The sequence below is a fragment of the Orbicella franksi genome, chromosome 10 (genome assembly GCF_964199315.1).
Source record: "Orbicella franksi chromosome 10, jaOrbFran1.1, whole genome shotgun sequence".
Classification (NCBI taxonomy): domain Eukaryota; kingdom Metazoa; phylum Cnidaria; class Anthozoa; order Scleractinia; family Merulinidae; genus Orbicella; species Orbicella franksi.
Genome location: NC_138154.1, coordinates 27433825 through 27444559, shown reverse-complemented (window position 1 = coordinate 27444559; position 10735 = coordinate 27433825). Strand labels below are relative to the sequence as shown.

At 39.1% G+C, this 10735-nt stretch overlaps 1 protein-coding gene across 1 annotated transcript; it reads right to left on the bottom strand.

Annotated features, from left to right (window-relative positions):
• Positions 1 to 2042: 2042 nt before the first annotated feature.
• Positions 2043 to 10043, bottom strand: LOC145500919 (histamine H2 receptor-like). Its single transcript, XM_081480471.1, has 2 exons — positions 8187 to 10043; positions 2043 to 3053 (listed from the first exon to the last, which is right to left on the bottom strand). Exon 2 carries the CDS (start codon positions 2957 to 2959, stop codon positions 2060 to 2062), a length of 900 nt encoding a protein of 299 aa, XP_081336597.1. The 5' UTR covers positions 2960 to 3053; positions 8187 to 10043; the 3' UTR covers positions 2043 to 2059.
• Positions 10044 to 10735: the final 692 nt, after the last annotated feature.

Genomic DNA, 10735 nt, shown 5'->3' with positions numbered 1-10735 from the left:
TGGCTCCTAAATCTGATTAGAATATGTCCGAGACCTGGCTGAAGTTTGGACCTTTAAGATGACATGCACAGTAGTTGGGGATTGTCCATCATACGTTTTGGCGCGACTATTGAACACCGGAACTTTATTGCATGACCCGAGTGACATTCGGAGATACCCCTTCTCCTTTCCTCTTCATTGCTACAGTGCAAAAGCATGCGAAAGAACACGAGGAAGACCATCCTACGGCAGCTAAGGAAGTGAGTGCGAACATGTTCGTCGACGATGTACTTACTGGTGCCCCGGAAGATGACAGTACAGTAACTTTGGAATGTACGCGCCCAGTAAAACAACGCACACTTGCAGAATTGGACATAGCAATTTAATCCGGCAGTATTACATCGAGACTTATGATCCGACTCTTCAAGCAACAGAAAAACACACACGCAACAACAACTCACCCCACACACACTCGCATATAATTTAAATGTTCTACAGTCTCTTGGGACGTCTCATTGCACGCCCATAATGTGTCCTGTATTTGTCGTCTCTGTCGGCTTCTAAACACACCATGAAAAAGTTAAACAGTTTGATACAGCAGTATATTTTGATTTATCTTATACTTTTACTGCATTCGCCATAGCTAAAGATGAATGTACATAAAAATGTATGATATCATATTTTAACCAAGGGCGCTTTACAACCCTTTGCCCTTCGAAAAATAAAAAGGATGGGAGAAGGCTCTTGAGTCGATGAGTAGATTTTGCCATTCGTCCCTTGACATGGATGATATATCATGCATAAAGTAATCTACGCGTGACATGCAGTTTGCCAGCTCTGTTGGAAAGGTTCTTTGTTCTCCTCGTGTCTCCTTTCCAGTCCTTCCCATCTTCGAAGGGAAAAGCACTCTGAGACGAAGTTGAAGTTTTCTTAATCCGAACCGGAAACTCCCAGCTCGTAATTTCTCGTTTTGTAAACTTCTTATTCAGTTCTTACTCAATAAAGAACACAAATTAAAGAGGTTGTCAATTACGAGATGCTCTGTCATCAAGGCGCCTCAGTAATTCATTCAATCAAATCATGGAAAAACCTTTTGCTCCGATATTAACCTGGCATCATTAAAAATGTTGAGTACAGGAAATAGTGGATATAATCGCACACAAGATATTATAACATGACCAGGGCCTTGGCCAGAAAAAAGTTATGACCGAGTTTGTTTGTTGGTTGGTTGGTTGGTTTGTTTGTTTATTTATTTGTTAGCAGTGTTTGACCTTTCCCCTTCCAAAAGAAAAAAAGAAAAACGGAAAACATGACTAAGGCAAGTGGTTCTGATGACTAACATTCGAATGACTACTATACGATGAAAAAATTATGACATAGGTTTTAGTCACCTACTATATATCATACTAGGAATTTAAACAATAAAGCATCGGTTGTTGCGTTATTTATTTAATTTATTTATTAATCTTTATTTAAACATGGTTTTAAAATTCGTCAGCTTAAAAACCTAATATATACTTAATAGCTAATATCTAATATAATGGGAATAATTAAACAAAAAAGCTGCTTTCCACGAATGCCGTGCCTTAGACATCTCATTTGAGTTGGCGTTTAAATTGCCTCAAGGAGTCTGCTTTCCTTAAGTCGCAAGAAAGGCTGTTCCAAAGAATGGCGCCACTATAGCTAAAGCTATTTTTATAATAGTTTGTGCGCGGCAATGAAACAGTTTGTTCGCAGATTCCCTCAGGTTATTTGCGGTTTCTCGCCTCTCGAATTTAGAACTTAGATATTCTGGAGCCAACCCGTGTAAAGTTATCCAACAGTTTCCGTTTCCCCAAACAATGTTGCAATTGTTATTGCTATTGCTATCGCTATTGCTATTGCTATTGCCATTGCTACTGCTATTGCTATTGCTATTGCTATTGCTATTGTTAATGTTAATGTTAATGTTAATGTTATTGTTATCGCTATTGCTATTATTATTATTATTATTATCATTGTTGTTGTTATCAATATTATTATTCTTATTTTTATTATTATTACTATTTATTAGAAAAACGCAATGGCGCTTCATAATGTATTACAAGTCACGAAGAGGTAAATCTACAGCTCGCCTTTCACGGTAACGGAGTGTAGTTTTTTTGCGAAAGAGTGCAGCTATAGCTGATCTGTATTCTGGGATGCGGATAGCGTATAATATAGGATTGACAAGGGAGTTTGCATAAATTAAAACCCAAAGTGCACCTGTTATATTAATACACTGAGAAAAGGACTTTTTAAATTTACCGCTATAAAGGAGAAAAGCGAACATAACAGCTGGCAGATTCAACAGAAGAGATGCAACAGTCACAATTAACAATGTCATGGTCAGTTTTCTTTCCCTACTGGCTGCACCATGGTGTTGAGGCTGCGCTCCACAACGGACTTTACTAACAATGGATGAGTAAGAAACACAAATGATCAAAAGTAGAGACAAGTTAAATGAAATCTTTAAGTAAAGATTAAGAACTCCATATTCAGATGTACCGAAATACCTAATATTTACCGAAGTAAATGATACCATAAAAACCCAAACAAAGGTAATTAATAGGCCATACACCCATTTTTTTAGCAGGCGATACCTCAAAGGCCGAAATGTCGCATACGCCCGCTCTAAAGCAATAATGGCTATGTTTAATAAAGACAAACCAGGTAACACAATAAGTAGTCTGGTTACTATGTAATCTACCAAATGTACATTTAGATGCCCCTTCCCCTTCCATACATTACAGATTACTCCAAACCGATAGAACAGAACATAGACGCCAGCTCCTCCAACCAACAAATCTGTAACTGCCAAATTTATCATCAAGTACGTGCTACGTTTGCGGAGATTGCGGTTCCTTATAAAAACAATTATCGTACAGAGGTTGAGTGTTACTATGGCAACAGACTCGGCTAAGCCTACGGTCATCCAGGTTATACACTCGGGTGAAGACATCTCAGAGCTCTGTCATTTTCTTGTTGCTGTTAGAAGTAATTACTCGTCTGCCTGTGGAAGGAAGTGACTTTGTTTTGTCAGGTTCTTTTACTTACTGTAGAAGACATGAAATTAACAGGAATTCAATGCTTACATCAATTAATGTGCAGGAAGTCATTTTGGATTTTCAAAAACAGTTTTCAATATGTCTGTTGTTGTTTCTAATTGGCCTTTTTTGTATGTTTTCAGCAATTTGTGTAATCCCCAAATATCGAAAGTTAATGCAAAAAGGCTTGGAGGACTTTTTGGAAGTCCAAACATATTTCCTTCGAGGTCCATGACATGGGACGACGACCTACCATAGTATAAAATGACGCCATCATTTTTTAAAGAGCTGCGATCTTAGTCCGTCATCAAGGATTTCATGATCTTTATGAAACGTTAGGAATTTGGAGTAACATAGTCAAAATCGACCAAATCGGCAAAAGTAGCTATGAAAACACCAAGATCCTTTACCGATGACATATTATACCAAAAGTTGTTGCCAACCAATTTTATGGAAAGGTCACCAAATCTGGAGTTTGATTTTGATGCTTTTAAAGTTTCAAATTTGGTGTGGGCCTCAAAAGGTCCCCCCTCGATCTGAATAGAGATGTCAGTCGAACTTCATTGCATAGAAAAATGCAAGTACAATCGTTTGAACAAGGCCACTGCCAGACAAAAATTGTAACCGAGGCTATATGAAGAAAACAAAATATTTATTTATTTCATTTTTTAATGAATAGCTTTTTACATCGCGTCGAATTAAGTTTAAGGACAAAAATTTTGTTCACTTAAATCAACAATCGCGTGTTCGAAATTCGTTTGATGACTCTGATAGGTTGAGAAAATTTCCGCACGTGTTTCGATTGATTGTTTTCTCAAATTTCAGTTACTGCGGAATAATATTGCTTCTGTCAAGCACCTAAACATCCTTCAAAATTTGAATGGGATGAAAAAGTAAACGTGTCGTAGGCTGTTCAAATCTGCACCAACACAACACAGTAAACACTTTTCTTAATAATGAAATGTTTCAATCAACGTTAAGTTCGCATTTAGTATAAAACTTTCTGATGGAGCAATTATCACAGCACTAGGAAATAAAACATCATCAAACTAAGCAGTAATCAATTTTATTTCTAAAACGCCTTCGAAAACAGTCACCAAAATAAATTTTATTAAATGTAGAAATGAATTCAACTAGGCAAAAAATCCGAATACCAGATAAGATTTGAACCCTCGACCCTCCGTGATCTAGCCGGACGCTCTAACCACTGAGCTGCTGGAGAAATAAATTGTGACCCAAAATAAAACTGACAGCTTATTTAGTTTGAGTTAAAACAGCGAAAACGTGGCAGCTAATACAAAACTGTAAACTGAATTCATCCAGAATATTGCACAACACTATCCACGGTTTTGAAATGTTCAACTGACTTTGAAGTAAAAACTAACGGTCGCGCGACGTCTCGACCGAACTTTGCAAACATATTTACTTCCGCGAACATAAACTCTATTGATAGCGGAGTTCCGGCGGGCCGCCAAGTGGAGCCCCATGCTCATGTAGGAAAGAAAAGGAAACCCATGAGTTAATTTTTTCATGGTTATCATGACTAGCGGTATTGCTCGTGGGCGCGTACGCATGACGGCGACGGCGACGGCGACGGCGACGACGAAGTCGCGCAACATGGCGGCCATACTCCAAATAATAGGTTGACAGAGACATGCAGCCTTGGTTTACCGTGTACTTCTTTGATATTGGACATCCATGTTATGATCAATTGACACCTGCCAAAACAAGGTATCCCCTGACCAGTGTCACGTGACCACATCGCGTGCTCAAGTTTATAGCTCATCGAGGTCACGTATTTTTTGAAGTTGACCGCTGACAAAGTGCGAGTTTTCGATTGGATCGAGGGCTCATGTCAGGTTAACTTGTTGAAAATAGGGCAGGATTAAATTTTCCGATTTATGCAATTGGAAAGAAGAAGCCTGAAAAAAATCAGGGCTTCAACGGGATTCGAACCCGTGACCTCCGCGAATACCGGTGCGATGCTCTACCAACTGAGCTATGAAGCCACACATTGGGAGCTAGGTCAAGTAATTGAGTTCATATGTTCCCGTGAGGAGTGAAATGATGTGAAGTACATATAATAATTTATATTTGAACTGCGGTTGTAGATGAAAGTGAAGAATGATCATCGCAATAAATTTTCCAATTTAAGCAACTGGAAAGAAGAAGCCTGAAAAAAATGATCGTTTCTATAACTCGATAGAAACACAGAACGAACTAGCACGAGCTGTTGACGTAATGATGGCGCAAGCAAAGAGAATTTACATTCTGATGATCAAACTAAACAAGTTGTTTCCCTTTTTTTCGTCGCGGTGTTTTCTAAAAGAAATAGAAAACATGTTCTCCGTGTTTCTATCGAGTTATAGAAACACTTGTGAAAGATTGGGAGAACTCGCAAAAGCTGTGGAAACACTCGCCTGCGGCTCTTGTTCCCAGGGCATTTCTCGTTCTCCCAAACTTCCACTCGTGTTTCTATTAAACAAATAGATTATGAGCTCGAGATTTCTAGCGCGTGATGGCTGACGAGGGCGCAGCCCGAGTCATTATCACACGATAGAAATCGAGAGCGAATAATCTAATTGTTTTAGTATAAATCTACTAGTCGTTCAAAACTTTATCTAAATCCTCTTTACAGACACTTCGAAAACGCCAAGAAGCGGCCGTCAGTTTGTTAACAATGGCACACTGCTACGCTACTCACTATCTATCACAGATTATAGTTCACCACTAAATTTTCTCCTATTCTTATTAGTTTAAATTGATCACGTTACGCGATAGTGTTCATCCGCGGAGAGACACTATGGGCGCTTTCCATTCGACCAAAATTTCCAAAATTTTCGAAACGAGGGCAAATAGTACGGAAATTTCCCGGGAAAGGTCCCAGGAAATCCGGAAATTGTTGAATTTCCGAAAAGCGAACCATTCAACCCAAAATTCTGGAAATTCCGGGATGAGAATCAAATGGAACGGAAATCTCCGGGAAAATATGTTCGAAAATTTGGGTATACCTCACGAGGTTGTCTTAATTTTTTTTCGGAAATTATGCAAATTCTCGATTTTCCATTCAGCGCTAGTTCTTTTGGCCGCGATCACAGCGAGATGGACATCTCAAGCAAGGATGACAGCGACGCGTATTCGAAAGTGGAAATACTTTAGAATCATTCCACTTATATGTCGATAAATACTAGCTGCAGCTAAATTCGTGAAGAAAACATTTTATAAAAATAATTCCCCCGTAGTGTACTTGTTTGTTTTGCGTAGGCTGGCTAGGAAATGTACAAAGATTTATAACGCGCGCAGAACCATTATACGACTCATTAAACCCTTTGTTTTGCGACTTTTTCACTGCCGTTGTGGTTTGTATAAGGTCCCTGCTGTTGTGGTCTATAAAAAGTCACGATGTCGACATATTAGTGTTCTGTTTGGTTCTACATTTGCGATTTAAACCTCGAAGTCATTGAAAAATTCCAAGCGAACAAAACTGTGCGGCTTGTCGTTTTCCACACTGGAAAAGTCTGTACCATTCGCCCATGGAAATTTCCGGAAATTCTTACCGGAATTTTTGGTCGAATGGAAAGCGCCCTATCAGCCCATGGTGCCCGTCCGAGGAAAATACCCGGATGGATAGTACTCCTCCGTGAAAATATTTCTGTAAACAAGCGGGCGTATAGAAAGTAAACAATTGAAATTGTATTAAAAGGGTTTTTGTTTGTTTTCTTTTTCAAATTTTACATTTGGCTTTCACGGCTTTCATCTAAAAAAAGTTGAAAAATTCAACATGATTTTTGAACTGGCGCGCGAAAGAAAATTTAGTGGTGAACAACAAAGACAATAGAGGGTTTATGTCTCGAAATATCGGTCTGATAGTTGCCCCTTGGAAATTTGATGTTCTTAAAACTAGCATATTTCGCTTCTCGGGCAAATATTTGTTTTAAGGACATCAAATTTCCCAGGGGCAACTATCAGCCGATAGTTCCTCGACAGAAACACTCTATTGTTTAAATAGATTTTGAGTAGGGTAGCCAATCAGAGAACGGTATTCGTGATAGAACGTTAGTAGAATTCTGCTAAAACTCGATAGAAACACGGTACATGTTTTCTATTTCTTAAATAGCATTGCGCATGTTTTTTTAACCAGCTGAGAGGATAAAACTATAATTGCTGCGGAGCGAGCGTAGCGAGCGAGCAGCAACATAATCAGGATTTAAGAAGAATATATAGAAGGGGGTACGAATTCTCGAATTCATCACTTTTTACCAGAATGCATTGCAGTTAACCAGACTGCACTGCGCCACTTTTACCGGAGTGCATTGCGCCTCGAACAACAAGAGGATGTCATACTCGTCGAGCCGTCGTCCTTTTTCGCGTGGATTCCACTGAGAAAGTTTGCTCTGATTTACCTGTAAAGCGATGTGAAGGAGATCGTGCTTGACTTTTACAACTCTTGCTATGCGGTATGTGAAAGTTTGTAAATCTGGACGATTAATTGTGGCATCTTAATCTTAGTATGTCATTTCTCAGCAGTCTCGCCTCCTTCGTCGAATTCTTAAATGAAGAGAAATCGTCGTTACTAAAGCCTGTAGAATAATTAAAACAAACGAAAACGGTGGAACACGCTGATTTCATATATGCTGCAATCTATTCCTTTTCATCGAAACATGAATTTAAGCTAAAGCTTGAGCAGTTTCACACATCGCGATGAACACGTTCTCGACACAGTCTGTCAAGTTCTAGAGATATTTAATGCGTACCAGTGCAGAATTTATAAGTTAGATTTCTGCTCCTACAATTTCCACATCTTTCGATTTTCGCGATCTGGTAAAGGGGAGGCTGATGTGTATCGTTTTATGTCCAAACATACTTCAGATAACAATGTGCTTTTTTGTCTCGATCCTTTGTCACACCTCGCCATCGATGCGTCATCATGCTTGAAGTTGATGCATACAAGGACAGATTTTAAGTGACACCACGATTTGACACTACTTTGAGAAATAACAGTTAATTCAAGTCTTGAAACGCGCAGATAGATGAATCACGGTATTAAATATGTCACTATCAACAGAATGTGCCGCAGCATTACTATATTTTAGATACCCTAGTCATAAATTATCAGAAAAATGCTTAGAAAGTGTTCCTTACCTTGTAAATATATAGGAAATTTCAATTCCTGATTAGTGGTTTTAGTGGCAACCCCGGCAGTAGAAAACAGTCACTCTGCGAAAAGAAAATGCTGGTTAAGTAGAAAAAAATTAACCTTTTGACACCACGTAACACGATTTTAAACGATGATGCGATTTTAGAATGTATTGTCGCGTTTTTACTTCAGACAGTGGTTGATAATGCTTTCATTGACTTTATTCAATTTGGTTTAACTAGTCTCAACGTTTTAGCAGCTTAAACGAGTTCTATTAACGAGACAACAGATTCGAGAGGCAAAAGTCCAATTTTGCAGCTGTTTCTCTATTTCTATAAAGAATTGCATAAAATACTTAGTCCTACTAACCTGAGTGTCAGGCCTTTCCTAGCAAGAGGGTAGGTGTAGAGGGGAATTGCAGGGAAAGGCCTGACACAAACGTTTTAATTGGCTTATGTCGAACATCCTAAATCTGGATGTTACGCTGATTGGATAATACACAATGCAACAAACATCAGACTACTGGAAGTGAAAGCTTTTTGATTGGTGGTAAATTCTTTTCTGTCGGGATATTCATCAGGCTTGTTACTTCATCGTCAAGCTCAGAGTATTGGTCAGAAAACAGAACTCTCTTTGTTGAGGGTCTTCGCTGAGCTCCTTCAGCTTCATTTTCACAAGTGCTTTTTTTTTGCCGCTTCGCCTTTGGAGTCACTCCAGTTGGGGATCGCTGGTCAAACAAAATATATTTACATATATACAGCGTATTGAAGTATCACCGATTTCAATTCCAGCCGGTCGAGTTACTAAGAGGTAAAACTGTTTCGCTGTTTCATGTTGCCTGAGTTAACCTTACGGCACATTGTTCACTATATAAAGCGGTGTTCTATTGGTAGAAATAATGTAGCATTCTTCCCCTAGGACTGGCTCTCGAAGGAGTTCATGGAGCGCTTTCGTTCGTCTGGTCGATTGCCCTACCACCTGCCAATGCCTCCCGTATCCCCGTGAACATTCACTATTTTCCTAGTGCATATTTTGCAAACAGACCTTTTGCCGTCCACACTATCTTGAATGACAACAATTCTCAACTCGAGCAATAATTCCAAAGAATGACAGGTTTTTCACACACAAAAAAAAAACATTAGAAAACTCTTTGTTAGAAGTTTCAGAAAACAGCGGTACTCTGGCGACACACTTTCCATACTCTGTGTGAAAATTTTTAAGGCAAATTGTGCAAATATTGTGGGAAACCATTACAAAATCGGAAAAATTAAAACTGGATTATTTGCTCAAATTCCCGCTGTTGTGATCTGTGATGCATGGAGTAGACATGACAGCCGGAAATGATTCTGATTGGTTAATACGTACGCTGACGCTTGTCACGCTATGAGGAGGTGGAAGACTGCAGTAAAGACTCTTGTGTCAGGTTTTTCTTTGCCAGATGCTTCCACCTCCTACCCCGCGAGCAAGAAAACCCTGACTGACTCAGGCTGAGTCCCACCAACAGATCACACGGGGCGCGGCATTTTACAGTGAAACCTCTATTAAGCGGACCCCAATTAAGCGGACACCCCCTATTAAGCGGACACTTAGCCTGGTCCCAAAATTAACGTCCGATTTTCCCTTTATAATCAACCCCTATTAAGCAGACGAGGACACTAAAATATATCGTATTTGGCTAATTTCCATTGTTAAAAACCTCTAATAAGCGGACACCGAACTGAATTAACAATGTGGCATTGGACTACGTCCTGGAAATAGTCGATTAAATAGACAATCACATGAACCCGTATTATCGTTGCCGTATCCAAAGGGCATTTTTACAAACAAATTAAAGTTGATAATGAAAGCTGATTAACCTGAACTCTGGATAGCCTCATTAACAACCTGGAACTTAATAACAGTACAGAGGAACCGTTGAATGGTCTTGAATTTTAATTGTTACCAAACATTGCGCAACTGTTATAAACCTTTATTAAGCGGACACCTTCTATTAAGCAGACACTTGGGAAGGTCTCGAGGGTGTCCGCTTAATGGAGGTTTCACTGTAATTATTTCGTGTTTTCAGATATCGGACAGTTTACAGCGACGTGAAAACAAAATTTGTTCCTCACTGATATATGTTACCACTGCCTGCTTAGCACTGGACCAGTTCCCTTCCGCATGTTATTCAAAAAAAAGTGGAAGCGAATAAACTGAAGAGTGGAAGACTTCCTTCGGTTTTGAAGAGCGAATGTTACCAACGGTCAAACATTTGACGCCAACATTCGAAAAAGTAATTTCTCTTATATTCTTTAGTACACCTTCACCTGAGACAAATTGCAGCACACTTCGTTTGGTTGAATATCGATTTATCTTACGCAAAACCGATAATAACTCAGTTTTGTCAAAAGGCTTCGCGTAATCTAGGCCAATAAAAAAAGTTCCAAATCTTGCAGAGCCGACATCAAAATATATGTTAGCAGCAATTTGAGCAATCCTTGTCCATCATTTGTTTCCTACACGAAATAAATGGTCAAAAATCAGGGTTTTAAAAGACAAAAGCTTGTTCCTTCCG

Bases quoted from the DNA above. Each gene is read 5' to 3' on its own strand.
- LOC145500919 (XM_081480471.1), bottom strand. From the start codon at position 2,959: ATGTCTTCACCCGAGTGTATAACCTGGATGACCGTAGGCTTAGCCGAG.